An 18327-nucleotide genomic window follows, 5' to 3' on the forward strand; every position below is an offset into this window, starting at 1 on the left:
GGGGCCCTGTCCCTGTGTGTGTGTGGGGGCCCTGTCCCTGTGTGTGTGGGGGCCCTGTCCCTGTGTGTGTGGGGGCCCTGTCCCTGTGTGTGTGTGTGAGGGCCCTGTCCCTGTGTGTGTGTGTGTGGGCCCTGTCCCTGTCCCTGTGTGTGTGGGCCCTGTCCCTGTCCCTGTGTGTGTGAGGGCCCTGTCCCTGTGTGTGGGGGGGCCCTGTCCCTGTGTGTGTTGGGGCCCTGTCCCTGTGTGTGGGGGGGCCCTGTCCCTGTGTGTGTGTGTGGGCTCTGTCCCTGTGTGTGTGAGGGTCCTGTCCCTGTCCCTGTCCCTGTGTGTGTGTGAGGGCCCTGTCCCTGTGTGTGTGGGGGCCCTGTCCCTGTGTGTGTGGGGGCCCTGTCCCTGTGTGAGTGAGGGTCCTGTCCCTGTCCCTGTGTGTGTGTGTGTGGGCTCTGTCCCTGTGTGTGTGAGGGTCCTGTCCCTGTCCCTGTGTGTGTGTGAGGGCCCTGTCCCTGTGTGTGTGAGGGTGCTGTCTCTGTCCCTGTGTGTGTGTGAGTCCTGTCCCTGTCCCTGTGTGTGTGTGTGTGTGAGGGCCCTGTCCCTGTGTGTGTGAGGGCCCTGTCCCTGTGTGTGTGAGGGCCCTGTCCCTGTCCCTGTGTGTGTGAGGGTCCTGTCCCTGTCCCTGTGTGTGTGAGGGTCCTGTCCCTGTCCCTGTGTGTGTGAGGGCCCTGTCCCCGTGTGTGTGTGTGAGGGCCCTGTCCCCGTGTGTGTGTGTGAGGGCCCTGTCCCCGTGTGTGTGTGTGGGGTCCCTGTCCCCGTGTGTGTGTGTGAGGGCCCTGTCCCCGTGTGTGTGTGTGGGTCCTGTCCCTGTGTGTGTTGGGGCCCTGTCCTTGTGTGTGTTGGGGCCCTGTCCCTGTGTGTGGGGGGGCCCTGTCCCTGTGTGTGTGAGGGCCCTGTCCCTGTGTGTGTGTGTGGGGGCCCTGTCCCTGTGTGTGTGAGGGCCCTGTCCCTGTCCCTGTGTGTGTGTGTGGGTCCTGTCCCTGTGTGTGTGAGGGCCCTGTCCCTGTCCCTGTGTGTGTGTGAGGGCCCTGTCCCTGTGTGTGTGAGGGCCCTGTCCCTGTGTGTGTGAGGGCCCTGTCCCTGTCCCTGTGTGAGGGCCCTGTCCCTGTGTGTGTGTGAGCGCCCTGTCCCTGTCCCCGTGTGTGTGTGTGAGGGCCCTGTCCCCGTGTGTGTGTGTGGGGGCCCTGTCCCCGTGTGTGTGTGTGAGGGCCCTGTCCCCGTGTGTGTGTGTGAGGGCCCTGTCCCCGTGTGTGTGTGTGGGGGCCCTGTCCCCGTGTGTGTGTGAGGGCCCAGTCCCTGTCCCTGTGTGTGTGAGGGCCCTGTCCCTGTGTGTGTGTGGGGGCCTGTCCCTGTGTGTGTGTGAGGGCCCTGTCCCTGTCCCTGTGTGTGTGTGAGGGCCCTGTCCCTGTGTGTGTGAGGGTCCTGTCCCTGTCCCTGTGTGTGTGTGAGGGCCCTGTCCCTGTGTGTGTGAGGGTGCTGTCTCTGTCCCTGTGTGTGTGTGAGTCCTGTCCCTGTCCCTGTGTGTGTGTGTGTGTGTGAGGGCCCTGTCCCTGTGTGTGTGAGGGCCCTGTCCCTGTCCCTGTGTGTGTGAGGGTCCTGTCCCTGTCCCTGTGTGTGTGAGGGTCCTGTCCCTGTCCCTGTGTGTGTGAGGGCCCTGTCCCCGTGTGTGTGTGTGAGGGCCCTGTCCCCGTGTGTGTGTGTGGGGGCCCTGTCCCCGTGTGTGTGTGTGAGGGCCCTGTCCCCGTGTGTGTGTGTGGGTCCTGTCCCTGTGTGTGTTGGGGCCCTGTCCTTGTGTGTGTTGGGGCCCTGTCCCTGTGTGTGGGGGGGCCCTGTCCCTGTGTGTGTGAGGGCCCTGTCCCTGTGTGTGTGTGTGGGGGCCCTGTCCCTGTGTGTGTGAGGGCCCTGTCCCTGTCCCTGTGTGTGTGTGTGGGTCCTGTCCCTGTGTGTGTGAGGGCCCTGTCCCTGTCCCTGTGTGTGTGTGAGGGCCCTGTCCCTGTGTGTGTGAGGGCCCTGTCCCTGTGTGTGTGAGGGCCCTGTCCCTGTCCCTGTGTGTGTGTGAGGGCCCTGTCCCTGTGTGTGTGTGAGCGCCCTGTCCCTGTCCCCGTGTGTGTGTGTGAGGGCCCTGTCCCCGTGTGTGTGTGTGGGGGCCCTGTCCCCGTGTGTGTGTGTGAGGGCCCTGTCCCCGTGTGTGTGTGTGGGGGCCCTGTCCCCGTGTGTGTGTGTGGGGGCCCTGTCCCCGTGTGTGTGTGAGGGCCCAGTCCCTGTCCCTGTGTGTGTGAGGGCCCTGTCCCTGTGTGTGTGTGGGGGCCTGTCCCTGTGTGTGTGTGAGGGCCCTGTCCCTGTCCCTGTGTGTGTGTGAGGGCCCTGTCCCTGTGTGTGTGAGGGTCCTGTCCGTGTGTGTGTGTGAGTCCTGTCCCTGTCCCTGTGTGTGTGTGTGAGGGCCCTGTCCCTGTGTGTGTGTGTGAGCGCCCTGTCCCCGTGTGTGTGTGTGGGGGCCCTGTCCCCGTGTGTGTGTGTGGGGGCCCTGTCCCTGTGTGTGGGGGGGCCCTGTCCCTGTGTGTGTTGGGGCCCTGTCCCTGTGTGTGGGGGGGCCCTGTCCCTGTGTGTGTGTGTGGGCTCTGTCCCTGTGTGTGTGAGGGTCCTGTCCCTGTCCCTGTCCCTGTGTGTGTGAGGGCCCTGTCCCTGTGTGTGTGGGGGCCCTGTCCCTGTGTGAGTGAGGGTCCTGTCCCTGTCCCTGTGTGTGTGTGTGTGGGCTCTGTCCCTATGTGTGAGGGTCCTGTCCCTGTCCCTGTGTGTGTGTGAGGGCCCTGTCCCTGTGTGTGTGAGGGTGCTGTCTCTGTCCCTGTGTGTGTGTGATTCCTGTCCCTGTCCCTGTGTGTGTGTGTGAGGGCCCTGTCCCTGTGTGTGTGAGGGCCCTGTCCCTGTGTGTGTGAGGGCCCTGTCCCTGTCCCTGTGTGTGTGAGGGCCCTGTCCCCGTGTGTGTGTGTGGGGGCCCTGTCCCCGTGTGTGTGTGTGAGGGCCCTGTCCCCGTGTGTGTGTGTGGGGGCCCTGTCCCCGTGTGTGTGGGGGTCCTGTCCCCGTGTGTGTGAGGGCCCTGTCCCTGTGTGTGTGAGGGCCCTGTCCCTGTGTGTGTTGGGGCCCTGTCCCTGTGTGTGTGAGGGCCCTGTCCCCGTGTGTGTGTGTGGGGGCCCTGTCCCCGTGTGTGTGTGTGAGGGCCCTGTCCCCGTGTGTGTGTGTGAGGGCCCTGTCCCCGTGTGTGTGTGTGGGGGCCCTGTCCCCGTGTGTGTGTGAGGGCCCAGTCCCTGTCCCTGTGTGTGTGAGGGCCCTGTCCCTGTGTGTGTGTGGGGGCCTGTCCCTGTGTGTGTGTGAGGGCCCTGTCCCTGTCCCTGTGTGTGTGTGAGGGCCCTGTCCCTGTGTGTGTGAGGGTCCTGTCCGTGTGTGTGTGTGAGTCCTGTCCCTGTCCCTGTGTGTGTGTGTGAGGGCCCTGTCCCTGTGTGTGTGTGTGAGCGCCCTGTCCCTGTGTGTGTGGGGGCCCTGTCCCCGTGTGTGTGTGTGGGGGCCCTGTCCCCGTGTGTGTGTGTGGGGGCCCTGTCCCTGTGTGTGGGGGGGCCCTGTCCCTGTGTGTGTTGGGGCCCTGTCCCTGTGTGTGGGGGGGCCCTGTCCCTGTGTGTGTGTGTGGGCTCTGTCCCTGTGTGTGTGAGGGTCCTGTCCCTGTCCCTGTCCCTGTGTGTGTGAGGGCCCTGTCCCTGTGTGTGTGGGGGCCCTGTCCCTGTGTGAGTGAGGGTCCTGTCCCTGTCCCTGTGTGTGTGTGTGTGGGCTCTGTCCCTATGTGTGAGGGTCCTGTCCCTGTCCCTGTGTGTGTGTGAGGGCCCTGTCCCTGTGTGTGTGAGGGTGCTGTCTCTGTCCCTGTGTGTGTGTGATTCCTGTCCCTGTCCCTGTGTGTGTGTGTGAGGGCCCTGTCCCTGTGTGTGTGAGGGCCCTGTCCCTGTGTGTGTGAGGGCCCTGTCCCTGTCCCTGTGTGTGTGAGGGCCCTGTCCCCGTGTGTGTGTGTGGGGGCCCTGTCCCCGTGTGTGTGTGTGAGGGCCCTGTCCCCGTGTGTGTGTGTGGGGGCCCTGTCCCCGTGTGTGTGGGGGTCCTGTCCCCGTGTGTGTGAGGGCCCTGTCCCTGTGTGTGTGAGGGCCCTGTCCCTGTGTGTGTTGGGGCCCTGTCCCTGTGTGTGGGGGGGGCCCTGTCCCTGTGTGTGTGAGGGCACTGTCCCTGTGTGTGTGGGGGGGGCCCTGTCCCTGTGTGTGTGAGGGCACTGTCCATGTGTGTGTGTGGGGGCCCTGTCCCTGTGTGTGTGAGGGCCCTGTCCCTGTGTGTGTGTGAGGGCCCTGTCCCTGTCCCTGTGTGTGTGTGAGGGCCCTGTCCCTGTCCCTGTGTGTGTGAGGGTCCTGTCCCTGTCCCTGTGTGTGTGAGGGCCCTGTCCCCGTGTGTGTGTGTGGGGACCCTGTCCCCGTGTGTGTGTGTGAGGGCCCTGTCCCCGTGTGTGTGTGTGGGGGCCCTGGCCCCGTGTGTGTGTGTGGGGGCCCTGTCCCTGTGTGTGTGTGAGTGCCCAGTCCCTGTCCCTGTGTGTGTGAGGGCCCTGTCCCTGTGTGTGTGTGGGGGCCCTGTCCCTGTGTGTGTGTGAGGGCCCTGTCCCTGTGTGTGTGTGAGGGCCCTGTCCCTGTGTGTGTGAGGGTCCTGTCCCTGTCCCTGTGTGTGTGTGAGGGCCCTGTCCCTGTGTGTGTGAGGGCCCTGTCCCTGTGTGTGTGAGGGTCCTGTCCGTGTGTGTGTGTGAGTCCTGTCCCTGTCCCTGTGTGTGTGTGTGAGCGCCCTGTCCCTGTGTGTGTGTGTGAGCGCCCTGTCCCCGTGTGTGTGTGTGGGGGCCCTGTCCCCGTGTGTGTGTGTGGGGGCCTTGTCCCTGTGTGTGTGAGGGTCCTGTCCCTGTCCCTGTGTGTGTGTGAGGGCCCTGTCCCTGTGTGTGTGAGGGCCCTGTCCCTGTGTGTGTGAGGGCCCTGTCCCTGTGTGTGTGAGGGTCCTGTCCGTGTGTGTGTGTGAGTCCTGTCCCTGTCCCTGTGTGTGTGTGTGAGGGCCCTGTCCCTGTGTGTGTGTGTGAGGGCCCTGTCGCTGTGTGTGTGTGTGAGGGCCCTGTCGCTGTGTGTGTGTGTGGGGGCCCTGTCCCCGTGTGTGTGTGTGGGGGCCCTGTCCCCGTGTGTGTGTGTGGGGGCCCTGTCCCTGTGTGTGTGTTAGGGCCCTGTCCCTGTGTGTGTGAGGGCCCTGTCCCTGTGTGTGTGTGTGGACCCTGTCCCTGTGTGTGTGTGAGGGCCCTGTCCCTGTGTGTGTGTGAGGGCCCTGTCCCTGTCCCTGTGTGTGTGAGGGCCCTGTCCCTGTGTGTGTGTGAGGGCCCTGTCCCTGTGTGTGTGTGAGGGCCCTGTCCCTGTGTGTGTGTGGGGGCCCTGTCCCTGTGTGTGTGTGTGGGCCCTGTCCCTGTGTGTGTGTGAGGGCCCTGTCCCTGTGTGTGTGAGGGCCCTGTCCCTGTCCCTGTGTGTGTGTGAGGGCCCTGTCCCTGTCCCTGTGTGTGTGTGAGGGCCCTGTCCCTGTCCCTGTGTGTGTGAGGGCCCTGTCCCCGTGTATGTGTGTGGGGGCCCTGTCCCCGTGTGTGTGTGGGGGCCCTGTCCCTGTGTGTGTGTGAGGGCCCTGTCCCTGTCCCTGTGTGTGTGAGGGCCCTGTCCCTGTGTGTGTGTGAGGGCCCTGTCCCTGTGTGTGTGTGAGGGCCCTGTCCCTGTGTGTGTGTGAGGGCCCTGTCCCTGTGTGTGTGTGGGGGCCCTGTCCCTGTGTGTGTGTGGGGGCCCTGTCCCTGTGTGTGTGTGAGGGCCCTGTCCCTGTGTGTGTGAGGGCCCTGTCCCTGTCCCTGTGTGTGTGTGAGGGCCCTGTCCCTGTCCCTGTGTGTGTGAGGGCCCTGTCCCCGTGTATGTGTGTGGGGGCCCTGTCCCCGTGTGTGTGTGTGGGGGCCCTGTCCCCGTGTGTGTGTGTGGGGGCCCTGTCCCTGTGTGTGTGTGAGGGCCCTGTCCCTGTCCCTGTGTGTGTGAGGGCCCTGTCCCTGTGTGTGTGTGGGGGCCCTGTCCCTGTGTGTGTGTGTGGGCCCTGTCCCTGTGTGTGTGTGAGGGCCCTGTCCCTGTGTGTGTGAGGGCCCTGTCCCTGTCCCTGTGTGTGTGTGAGGGCCCTGTCCCTGTCCCTGTGTGTGTGTGAGGGCCCTGTCCCTGTCCCTGTGTGTGTGAGGGCCCTGTCCCCGTGTATGTGTGTGGGGGCCCTGTCCCCGTGTGTGTGTGTGGGGGCCCTGTCCCTGTGTGTGTGTGAGGGCCCTGTCCCTGTCCCTGTGTGTGTGAGGGCCCTGTCCCTGTCCCTGTGTGTGTGAGGGCCCTGTCCCCGTGTGTGTGTGTGGGGGCCCTGTCCCCGTGTGTGTGTGTGAGGGCCCTGTCCCCGTGTGTGTGTGTGTGAGGGCCCTGTCCCCGTGTGTGTGTGTGTGGGGGCCCTGTCCCCGTGTGTGTGTGTGTGGGGGCCCTGTCCCCGTGTGTGTGGGGGTCCTGTCCCTGTGTGTGTGAGGGCCCTGTCCCTGTGTGTGGGGGGGCCCTGTCCCTGTGTGTGTGAGGGCCCTGTCCCTGTGTGTGTGTGGGGGCCCTGTCCCTGTGTGTGTGAGGGCCCTGTCCCTGTCCCTGTGTGTGTGTGGGGGCCCTGTCCCTGTGTGTGTGTGGGGGCCCTGTCCCTGTGTGTGTGAGGGCCCTGTCCCTGTCCCTGTGTGTGTGTGTGTGGGCCCTGTCCCTGTCCCTGTGTGTGTGTGTGTGGGCCCTGTCCCTGTGTGTGTGTGTGTGGGCCCTGTCCCTGTGTGTGTGAGGGCCCTGTCCCTGTCCCTGTGTGTGTGTGAGGGCCCTGTCCCTGTGTGTGTGAGGGCCCTGTCCCTGTGTGTGTGAGGGCCCTGTCCCTGTCCCTGTGTGTGTGTGAGGGCCCTGTCCCCGTGTGTGTGAGGGCCCTGTCCCTGTGTGTGTGAGGGCCCTGTCCCTGTGTGTGTGAGGGCCCTGTCCCTGTGTGTGGGGGGGCCCTGTCCCTGTGTGTGTGAGGGCCCTGTCCCTGTGTGTGTGTGGGGGCCCTGTCCCTGTGTGTGTGAGGGGGCCCTGTCCCTGTGTGTGTGAGGGCCCTGTCCCTGTCCCTGTGTGTGTGTGGGGGCCCTGTCCCTGTGTGTGTGAGGGCCCTGTCCCTGTCCCTGTGTGTGTGTGGGGGCCCTGTCCCTGTGTGTGTGTGGGGGCCCTGTCCCTGTGTGTGTGAGGGCCCTGTCCCTGTGTGTGTGAGGGCCCTGTCCCTGTGTGTGTGTGAGGGCCCTGTCCCTGTCCCTGTGTGTGTGTGAGTGCCCTGTCCCTGTGTGTGTGAGGGCCCTGTCCCTGTCCCTGTGTGTGTTTGAGGGCCCTGTCCCTGTCCCTGTGTGTGTGTGAGGGCCCTGTCCCTGTCCCTGTGTGTGTGTGAGCGCCCTGTCCCTGTCCCTGTGTGTGTGTGAGGGTCCTGTCCCTGTCCCTGTGTGTGTGAGGGCCCTGTCCCCGTGTGTGTGTGTGGGGGCCCTGTCCCCATGTGTGTGTGTGGGGGCCCTGTCCCCATGTGTGTGTGTGAGGGCCCTGTCCCCGTGTGTGTGTGTGAGGGCCCTGTCCCCGTGTGTGTGTGTGGGGGCCCTGTCCCTGTGTGTGTGTGAGGGCCCAGTCCCTGTCCCTGTGTGTGTGTGGGGGCCCTGTCCCTGTGTGTGTGTGAGGGCCCTGTCCCTGTGTGTGTGTGAGGGCCCTGTCCCTGTGTGTGTGTGAGGGCCCTGTCCCTGTGTGTGTGAGGGCCCTGTCCCTGTGTGTGTGAGGGTCCTGTCCGTGTGTGTGTGTGAGTCCTGTCCCTGTCCCTGTGTGTGTGTGTGAGGGCCCTGTCCCTGTGTGTGTGTGTGAGCGCCCTGTCCCTGTGTGTGTGGGGGCCCTGTCCCCGTGTGTGTGTGTGTGGGGGCCCTGTCCCTGTGTGTGTGAGGGTCCTGTCCCTGTCCCTGTGTGTGTGTGAGGGCCCTGTCCCTGTGTGTGTGAGGGCCCTGTCCCTGTGTGTGTGAGGGTCCTGTCCGTGTGTGTGTGTGAGTCCTGTCCCTGTCCCTGTGTGTGTGTGTGAGGGCCCTGTCCCTGTGTGTGTGTGTGAGCGCCCTGTCCCTGTGTGTGGGGGGGCCCTGTCCCCGTGTGTGTGTGTGGGGGCCCTGTCCCTGTGTGTGTGTGAGGGCCCTGTCCCTGTCCCTGTGTGTGTGAGGGCCCTGTCCCTGTGTGTGTGTGAGGGCCCTGTCCCTGTGTTTGTGTGAGAGGGCCCTGTCCCTGTGTGTGTGTGTGGGGGCCCTGTCCCTGTGTGTGTGTGAGTCCTGTCCCTGTCCCTGTGTGTGTGTGTGTGAGGGCCCTGTCCCTGTGTGTGTGTGAGGGCCCTGTCCCTGTGTGTGTGTGTGAGGGCCCTGTCCCTGTGTGTGTGTGTGGGGGCCCTGTCCCTGTGTGTGTGGGGGCCCTGTCCCCGTGTGTGTGTGTGGGGGCCCTGTCCCCGTGTGTGTGTGTGGGGGCCCTGTCCCTGTGTGTGTGTGAGGGCCCTGTCCCTGTCCCTGTGTGTGTGAGGGCCCTGTCCCTGTGTGTGTGTGTGTGAGGGCCCTGTCCCTGTGTGTGTGAGGGCCCTGTCCCTGTGTGTGTGTGTGAGGGCCCTGTCCCTGTGTGAGGGTCCTGTCCCTGTGTGTGGGAGGGTCCTGTCCCTGTGTGTGTGAGGGTCCTGTCCCTGTGTGTGTGAGGGCCCTGTCCCTGTGTGTGTGTGAGGGTCCTGTCCCTGTGTGTGTGTGAGGGTCCTGTCCCTGTGTGTGTGTGAGGGTCCTGTCCCTGTGTGTGTGAGGGCCCTGTCCCTGTGTGTGTGAGGGTCCTGTCCCTGTGTGAGGGTCCTGTCCCTGTGTGTGGGAGGGTCCTGTCCCTGTGAGTGTGAGGGTCCTGTCCCTGTGTGAGGGCCCTGTCCCTGTGAGTGTGAGGGCCCTGTCCCTGTGAGTGTGAGGGCCCTGTCCCTGTGAGTGTGAGGGCCCTGTCCCTGTGTGTGTGAGGTTCCTGTCCCTGTGAGTGTGAGGGCCCTGTCCCTGTGAGTGTGAGGGCCCTGTCCCTGTGAGTGTGAGGGCCCTGTCCCTGTGTGTGTGAGGGCCCTGTCCCTGTGTGTGTGAGGGCCCTGTCCCTGTGTGTGTGAGGGTCCTGTCCCTGTGTGTGTGAGGGTCCTGTCCCTGTGTGTGTGAGGGTCCTGTCCCTGTGGGAGGGTCCTGTCCCTGTGTGTGGGAGGGTCCTGTCCCTGTGTGTGTGAGGGTCCTGTCCCTGTGTGAGGGTCCTGTCCCTGTGTGTGTGAGGGTCCTGTCCCTGTCCCTGTGTGTGTGAGTGAGGGTCCTGTCCCTGTGTGTGGGAGGGTCCTGTCCCTGTGTGAGGGTCCTGTCCCTGTGTGTGTGAGGGTCCTGTCCCTGTGTGAGGGTCCTGTCCCTGTGTGTGGGAGGGTCCTGTCCCTGTGTGAGGGTCCTGTCCCTGTGTGTGTGAGGGTCCTGTCCCTGTCCCTGTGTGTGTGAGTGAGGGCCCTGTCCCTGTGTGTGTGAGTGAGGGTCCTGTCCCTGTGTGTGGGAGGGTCCTGTCCCTGTGTGAGGGTCCTGTCCCTGTGTGTGTGTGAGCGTCCTGTCCCTGTCCCTGTGTGTGTGGGGGCCCTGTCCCTGTGTGTGTGAGGGCCCTGTCCCTGTATGTGTGTGGGTCCTGTCCCTGTGTGTGTGGGGGTCCTGTCCCTGTGTGAGGGTCCTGTCCCTGTGTGTGTGTGGGTCCTGTCCCTGTGTGTGTGGGGGTCCTGTCCCTGTGTGAGGGTCCTGTCCCTGTGTGTGTGTGTGTTTGATTTTGGTTGTGTAGCCCATGGGGTGATTCTGGGGACTGTGGCAGTGATTAGGAATAGCATCATTAAGTTTGTATAATCTGTTGGGTTTTCAGATCACTGAGCTTTGTATCAATTCTCTGTTTATTCCTGTTCCATTTGGTAATATTGTAACTAAATTCTGTTTGTTTATAAGTTGATGTTTTAATTAGCTCTGTCCCTCCTGGATTGTTGGGGGTTCCACCTGCTGAAAATGACTCGTCATGTTCAGATCTGGGCTATTTCCTTGAAATATTTTGTGTCCTTTGGCCTGGTCCATAACCGGTTCAGGGGCAGATAGGGACAGGCCCCAGCCAGTGACCCCCATATCCCGTGAGCGATGAAAGGTAAGGGCTTGTCAGCTGTCCTTGCTGGAGGATGTCTGTTCATCAGCTCGATATTACTGAGTGGCCGATGTCTCCAACTGAGAACTGATTTGAGTGAGAGTTGGAGGTCAGTTCTCAGCTGAATTGACCTGATAAGGTTCAGGTGAATTCACTCTCTTCACACTGCTCTTCTCTCCAGTATTACAGACCGTTTAAAGTTTGGATTGCTCTTATTGGTGTGGAGGTATGGACCACCAACCAGATCCCCATTGACAGTAATCCTTCCAGAACCATGAACCATTTTCTCCACTGGAGAGAGACGTCCCTTCTCCCTCGACTGCGCAATGACAACGCCCATCTTGTCACGTGAGTAGCTTGTACCCAATGTTCACAAACTGACCCAGGCCAGCAGACTGTCATGGTTATTCCTCATCAGTTAAAGGCTGTGGACTGGGCTGGGAAATGTGTTTGGTTGAATTTGTGCTGACTGAGTGCTGAATGAACATCGTGATAATGTTACATTTCATCATGTTTTGATGGTCTTGACTGGGAACTGTGTGACCTGAATTGTTTCTTTTCAGTGAAAAGAACAAATCTTTTTGATAAGGCATTCGTTGAAAAGCATAGTGAGGCCCCTTCCCTGTGACCATGAGTTGCATCCTCATTGTTCCAGCTTTCTGCTTCCCTGAGGCAATGTCACTTGTGGCTGAAGGGACCAATGCTGGAGTGACAGTCCCGATCGAGAGGACCCATCTGTATGTGGGCGTTGATCTCATAGAGTCATAGTGATATACAGCATGGAAACAGACCCTTCGGTCCAACCTGTCCATGCCGGCCAGATATCCCAACCCAATCTAGTCCCACCTGCCAGCACCCGGCCCATATCCCTCCAAACCCTTCCTGCTCATATACCCATCCAAACGCCTCTTAAATGTTGTAATTGTACCAGCCTCCACCACATCCTCTGGCAGCTCATTCCATACACATACCACCCTCTTAGTGAAAAAGTTGCCCCTTAGGTCTCTTTTATATCTTTCCCCTCTCACCCTAAATCTGTGCCCTCTAGTTCTGGAAAAGACTTCGCCTATTTATCCTATCTATGCCCCTCATAAATTTGTAAACCTCTATAAGGCCACCCCTCAGCCTCCGACGCTCCAGGGAAAACAGCCCCAGTCTGTTCAGCCTCTCCCTATCGCTCAAATCCTCTGACCCTGGCAACATCCTTGTAAATCTTTTCTGAACTCTTTCAAGTTTCACATCTTTCAAATAGGAAGGAGACCAGAATTGCACACAATATTCCAACAGTGACCTAACCAATGTCCTGCATAGCCACAACATGACCTCCCAACTCCTGTACTCAATACTCTGACCAATAAAGGAAAGCATACCAAACTCCTCCTTCACTATCCTATCTACCTGCGACTCCACTTTCAAGGAGCTATGAACCTGCACTCCAGGGTCTCTTTGTTTAGCAGCACTCTCTGGGACCTTACCATTAAGTGTATAAGTCCTGCTAAGATTTGCTTTCCCAAAATGCAGCACCTCGCATTTATCTGAATTAAACTCCATCTGCCACTTCTCAGCTGTCCCACGCACAAAGCCATGTTGACTATGCCAGCCAACTGACAGATTGTACCATCTCTGTTGGGATTGGGAGCTCATTCACTTCTCCTTTAGGGTATTAGTGGTTGGCAGCAACTTTCAAAGGGTCATGGAGCACACATGCACTGGGGTTCACAGAATGACACTGTGTCTGTGGTGCCCAGAGTGAGGGTCTGTCTGTGGTGCCGAGAGTGACCGTGTGTCTGTGGTGCCCAGAGTGACCGTCTGTCTGTGGTGCCCAGAGTGACCGTCTGTCTGTGGTGCCCAGAGTGACAGTGTGTCTGTGGTGCCCAGAGTGAGGGTCAGTCTGTGGTGCCCAGAGTGACAGTCTGTCTGTGGTGCCCAGAGTGAGGGTCAGTCTGTGGTGCCCAGAGTGACCGTGAGTCTGTGGTGCCCAGAATGAGGGTCAGTCTGTGGTGCCCAGAGTGACAGTCTGTCTGTGGTGCCCAGAGTGACGGTCTGTCTGTGGTGCCCAGAGTGACCGTGAGTCTGTGGTGCCCAGAGTAAGGGTCAGTCTGTGGTGCCCAGAGTAAGGGTCAGTCTGTGGTGCCCAGAGTGACAGTCTGTCTGTGGTGCCCAGAGTGACCGTGTGTCTGCGGTGTCGAGAGTGAGGGTCAGTCTGTGGTGCCCAGAGTGACCGTGAGTCTGTGGTGCCCAGAGTGACCGTGTGTCTATGGTGCCCAGAGTGAGGGTCTGTCTGCGGTGCCCAGAGTGACCGTGTGTCTGCGGTGCCCAGAGTGACCGTGTGTCTGTGGTGCCCAGAGTGACCGTGTGTCTGTGGTGCCCAGAGTGACAGTGTGTCTGTGGAGCCCAGAGTGAGGGTCAGTCTGCGGTGCCCAGAGTGACCGTGTGTCTGTGGTGCCCAGAGTGAGGGTCTGTCTGTGGTGCCGAGAGTGACCGTGTGTCTGTGGTGCCCAGAGTGACCGTGTGTCTGTGGTGCCCAGAGTGAGGGTCTGTCTGCGGTGCCCAGAGTGACCGTGAGTCTGTGGTGCCCAGAGTGACCGTGAGTCTGTGGTGCCCAGAATGAGGGTCAGTCTGTGGTGCCCAGAGTGACAGTCTGTCTGTGGTGCCCAGAGTGACGGTCTGTCTGTGGTGCCCAGAGTGACGGTCTGTCTGTGGTGCCCAGAGTGACCGTGAGTCTGTGGTGCCCAGAGTAAGGGTCAGTCTGTGGTGCCCAGAGTGACAGTCTGTCTGTGGTGCCCAGAGTGACCGTGTGTCTGCGGTGTCGAGAGTGAGGGTCAGTCTGTGGTGCCCAGAGTGACCGTGAGTCTGTGGTGCCCAGAGTGACCGTGTGTCTATGGTGCCCAGAGTGAGGGTCTGTCTGCGGTGCCCAGAGTGACCGTGTGTCTGTGGTGCCCAGAGTGACAGTGTGTCTGTGGAGCCCAGAGTGAGGGTCAGTCTGCGGTGCCCAGAGTGACCGTGTGTCTGTGGTGCCCAGAGTGACCGTGTGTCTGGGGTGCCCAGAGTGAGGGTCAGTCTGGGGTGCCCAGAGTGAGGGTCAGTCTGGGGTGCCCAGAGTGAGGGTCAGTCTGGGGTGCCCAGAGTGACGGTCTGTCTGGGGTGCCCAGAGTGACGGTCTGTCTGGGGTGCCCAGAGTGAGGGTCAGTCTGGGGTGCCCAGAGTGAGGATCAGTCTCTGGTGCCCAGAGTGACGGTGTGTCTGTGGTGCCCAGAGTGAGGGTCTGTCTCTGGTGCCCAGCAGCTACTGCAAAGGAACACGTGAAGAGGTTGGAGCAGATCTCCGTGTATTTTTCCGAGGACAGTATTGAGCTAATAAAGGAAAGATATATGTTCCAGGTAAATGAGGTAAAACACCTCTGGTACACGGTTGACAAGGATGGATTAAAGAAACAATAAAAAGAGCTTTGACACCACAAACACAGCAGAATCGACATTTTCCCGAAGTCTCCAAATTTTCTAATGGGAGATATTGTCTGCATCAGAAACATTGGTGCCAACTCTCCCAGGATCCCAGAACAAGTCAGGGTCAAAACTGGGAAGAGGATCACCAAACAAAAGAAACCTTTTGATCTCCTTCAGCAGGACACCTGCCTGGTCGTGATTGTTTCGACCGAGAGTCCCCTGAGGATGAGCCATGTTGGACTTCCACCCAGTTATTATACTGCCCTCATCTGTGTCCAAAAACAACAGGAGTGAGGCCATAGACAAAACAACGGAGGAAGGTCCATTGGCAAAGGGCCCAGGGAAGTCCTCGGGCTTGGAGAGGTGGAATGTTTCTTTAATTCCCTCCTCGGATGTTGGTGTCTCTGGCTGAGTTGCTTGCTAGGCCATTTCAGAGGGCAGTGAGGAGTGAACCACATTGTTGTGTAGGCCAGAACTGTAAGATGCCAGATTTCCTTCCCTTATCGTGGGGTTTTCCCAACAATCAGTCATGGTTTCATGGTCATCATTAGATTCTTCATCCCAGCTTGGTGTTTTAATTGAATTCAGAGTCCACCATCTGCCGTGGCGGGATTTGAACCCAGGTCCCCAGGACATGAGCTGAATTTTTTGGATCAATAGATCTCGTGACAATAACACTTAGCCGTCACCTCCCCTCGTGCTAACCTGCACAAGGCCCATGGGGATTCATTAAGGAATCTCCCGGGGAGCTCGATTGTGAGCACCCTTGGTACCAGGTAATGGCCTACCGAGCTGGAACTTCCCACCTGAGCTTTTTGTAATAAAGCCGATCCAGGGATGGGACGACAGAATTGTCTGTCCAGGATAGGGACTGCCTATGTATACCATGAGTACTGACTTTATTTTCATTTTCAACAATTATGGGCAGCACGGTGGCACAGTGGTTAGCACTGCTGTCTCACAGCGCCAGAGACCCGGGTTCAAATCCCGACTCAGGCAACTGACTGTGTGGAGTTTGCGCGTTCTCCCCGTGTCTGCGTGGGTTTCCTCTGGATGCTCCGGTTTCCTCCCACAGTCCAAAGATGTGCGGGTCAGGTGAATTGGCCATGCTAAATTGTCTGTTGTGTTAGGTGTAGGGGTAAGTGTAGGGGAATGGATGGTTGGACTTTGACGGGTCAGTGTGGACTTTGGCGGGTCGGTGTTGGGCCGAAGGGCCTGTTTCCACACTGTAAGGAATCTAATCTAATCTAATAAATGGTGTTCCTTTTCAAATTGCAACTAAATCCTGTTCCTAAGAATCTTCACCAATAATTTCAGCTGGGCTTTCCACATTATTACAGCTCTCTCCACACCTCGATAGGTACAGCATATTCAACACTCCAGGAACCCAGCATCATCCTGGACAAAGCTACCCGCGTGGTTGGCACCACATCCACAAACACCCCATTCCTTCCACCACTGACGCTCCATGGCAACAGTGTGTACTCTGTGTAAGATGCACTGCAGAAATTCACCAAAGATCTCCAGACAGCACCTTCCAAACCCATGACCAATTCCTTCTGGTAGGATAAGGGCAACAGATGCAGGGGATACAGGAATCTCAGGGAGTCCCTCTCACACTGCTACTCCCAGGTCATTTCCTCTGCCCTGCAGCTCTTCAACCATGCCCTGGAACAGACTCACTACTGCAGCCACATTTGCTTCCTACCTGCCTATCTTCCTTTGCACCTATCCACTCCGCCCTTCGCCCTGATCTATCACCTCCATCCCTACTCACCTATTGTACTTTCTCCCCATCCCCACCCCTCTCTCACTTATCTTTCCACCCTTCAGGCTCTCTGCCTGTATCCCTGATGAAGGGCTTTTGCCCGAAACGTTGATTTTCCTGCTCCTCAGATGCTGCCTGAACTGCTGTGCTTTTCCAGCAACACTCTGATCTAGACTCTGATCTCCACCATCTGCAAGTTCTGCTCCAACCCACTGGGACAGAGCCATGCTGACTATCCTGTCCAGTATTTTCAAACTGCAACTAAATCCTGTTCCTAAGCATCTTCACCAATAATTTCCCTGCCACTGATGTGGGGCTGAGTGGCCTAGAATATTCTGGATTATTCCAGATGTCCTTCTTGAACAAAGGAACAACATTGGCTATTCTCCGGTATGGTGGGGACCCCCCACCCCTCTCTCCCCCCCCCAACTCCCAGTGCACTGTGGCCAAAAAGGATACAAAGATCTCTGTCAAGGCCCCAGCAATCTCCTCCCCTGTCTCGCTCAGTGTCCCGGGATCATGTTTTTCAAGACACCCAGCACCACCACCTCCTTCAAATTGATCTGCCCTAAAATACCAACAGATACCCCTCTCTAATTGTAGCATCATTCCTGTCCTGCTCCTTTGTGAATTCCGATGAAAAGTATTTGTTCAGGACCTCACCGCTTCCTCTGGCTCCAAACATAAATTCCTTCCTTTCTCCTGGACCTACCTTTCCCTAGTTACCCTCTTGCTCCTTATATGTGTGTAAAAGCCTTGGGATTCTTCTTCATCCTGAAGGCCAGGGACATTTTATAACCCTTCTCATTCCTTGTTTAAGTTATTTGCTGCTTTCTTCATACTCCTTAAGGACCTCATCGGATTTCAGTTTCCTGACCCTTACAAATGCGTCCTTTTCCTTTCTGATGAAACTTTCAGCATCATTTGAAGAATGAGCCGGGATCTCACAGAAACCGATAAAATTCTAAAAGGACTTGTCAGATTAGATGAGTAAGGACGTTTCCAATAATAGGGGAGTTCAAAATGGGGGGGGTCATAGTTCAACAAGAAGGGTTGAACCTTTCGGACTGAGATGAAGAGAAATATCTTCATGAAAGGGCGATGAACCTGTGGGATTTATTACCACGGGAAGTATTTGAGCTCACAGCATTGTGGAGATATAGCTCTGGTGGTTGAAGGAATTAAGGGATATGAGGGGAGAATAGGATGAGAGTATAAAGCTGGGTTATCAGCCATGACCATACCGATTGGTAGAGCAGGCTGGACGGGTCAAATGGCCTACTCCTGCTGCTACCATCTATGTTTCAATGATGCGTAATCTCTGAGTTCTCTTGAGGCTGTTTTATTTGTGGGGATGGTCCAGTTCAATGTCTGGTCAATGGGAATGCCCAGGGCTTTGATGATGGGAGATTCAGTGTTGGGAGAAGGTTGTTGGGATAGTGAGGCTGGGATCTGTGGATTGAATCATTCTTCCCACTACCCTCCGTCACCATCCTTGGGCTGAACCTGACCCAGCAGCACAGCAGGATTAACAGGGAAGGATTACAGTGTGGTGCACAGTCAGGAGGAGGGGGCATTCCACAAAATCCTCACCTTTCACTTTGATCGCCCTGTAATCTCACAATATCAGGTCAATCACGGACAAGGAACCCCCTCACCCAACTGAGAAATCAATCAGCCACTATGTTTACAGTTGTCAAACCACACAGTAGTCAGGGAGTATTGGATATCATTGTAACCATCCTGTCTGTGCTGACTACAAGTAAGAGCAACTCTAAAACTACCCTTCCAACCCCAAAACCAGAGTTCTGAGGAGCAGTCATACTGGACCCTAATGTTCACCCAGTTTCTCTCTCCATGATGCTGCCAGACCTGCTGAGTTTCTTTAGCAATTTCTGTTTTTGTTTCAGACTTTTACAATCTGCAGAATTTTATTTTTACATCCATCTATCTTCTGAGATGGGGAAAATGTTAGACTCTGTCTGAAGAGGTAATGACAGTATATTTGAGAAACTGACAAACATCAGGCAATCACCATGGTTTAGTGAAAGAGACATGAGGTTTTACTAACTTGCTTGAGCTGTTTGACGACATCAAACATGATATGGAGAAAGGGAAAACAGTAGATGTGGGAATGAATATTCCCAAAAGACATTCCATCAGCTTTCTCTTCATCCCTGCAATGTGGTGTCACTGGCTGGGCCAGTTCTGACAAATGTCCCTGCCAGTATATTACTCCTATTATATTTCCTATCCCAAACTGTCCTGTGAGTAGCCCTAATACACACAGACTGCAGTTTACCACCACCACCTTCTTCAGGGTAAAGATAAAGAATTAGAAGATTTCTCCTGCCAACATAAGGTTGAGGAATTGTATCTCTCATCATTCAGTGTCAACGACTAGGCCTCAGGCCTAGAACTCTGCCTTGATCCCAATTCCAGACTGATATCGAGGTGGGTGATAGAAAGTGCAGGCTGGTCTGGTGCCTTTGTGAAGGTTAACCATTAATCCAACCCTTGGGACACAGTCAATGATTCTTAATTTGATCTCTGTCTATTTTGTTGATGGTGAATTCTCTTTTACAGTAGATCCACCTTTGCAGATGGCATTGCTGGCTTGGCATTGGCTAACGGTATTTGCACTGTAGACAACTCTGGAGGAATAAACCTGGTGAGCACTCCTCACACTACTGTCAATCAAAATCTCAAACTCCTGAGAATTCCCACACTGATCACAGTTAACCAGACA

The 18327-nt window shown here is 57.9% G+C and overlaps 1 protein-coding gene across 1 annotated transcript in view; it reads left to right on the plus strand.

Annotated features, from left to right (window-relative positions):
* Positions 1 to 18327, plus strand: part of LOC132817376 (disintegrin and metalloproteinase domain-containing protein 12-like) — a 183893-nt gene that overhangs the window by 86813 nt on the left and 78753 nt on the right. Inside the window, exons 9-10 of the mRNA XM_060827794.1 lie at positions 10546 to 10712; positions 18165 to 18249. Of these exons, the coding sequence (XP_060683777.1) occupies positions 10546 to 10712; positions 18165 to 18249 (252 nt within the window). The remainder of the gene's footprint in view (positions 1 to 10545; positions 10713 to 18164; positions 18250 to 18327) is intronic.

The sequence above is a fragment of the Hemiscyllium ocellatum genome, chromosome 1 (genome assembly GCF_020745735.1).
Source record: "Hemiscyllium ocellatum isolate sHemOce1 chromosome 1, sHemOce1.pat.X.cur, whole genome shotgun sequence".
In the NCBI taxonomy this organism is placed as follows: Eukaryota; Metazoa; Chordata; class Chondrichthyes; order Orectolobiformes; family Hemiscylliidae; genus Hemiscyllium; species Hemiscyllium ocellatum.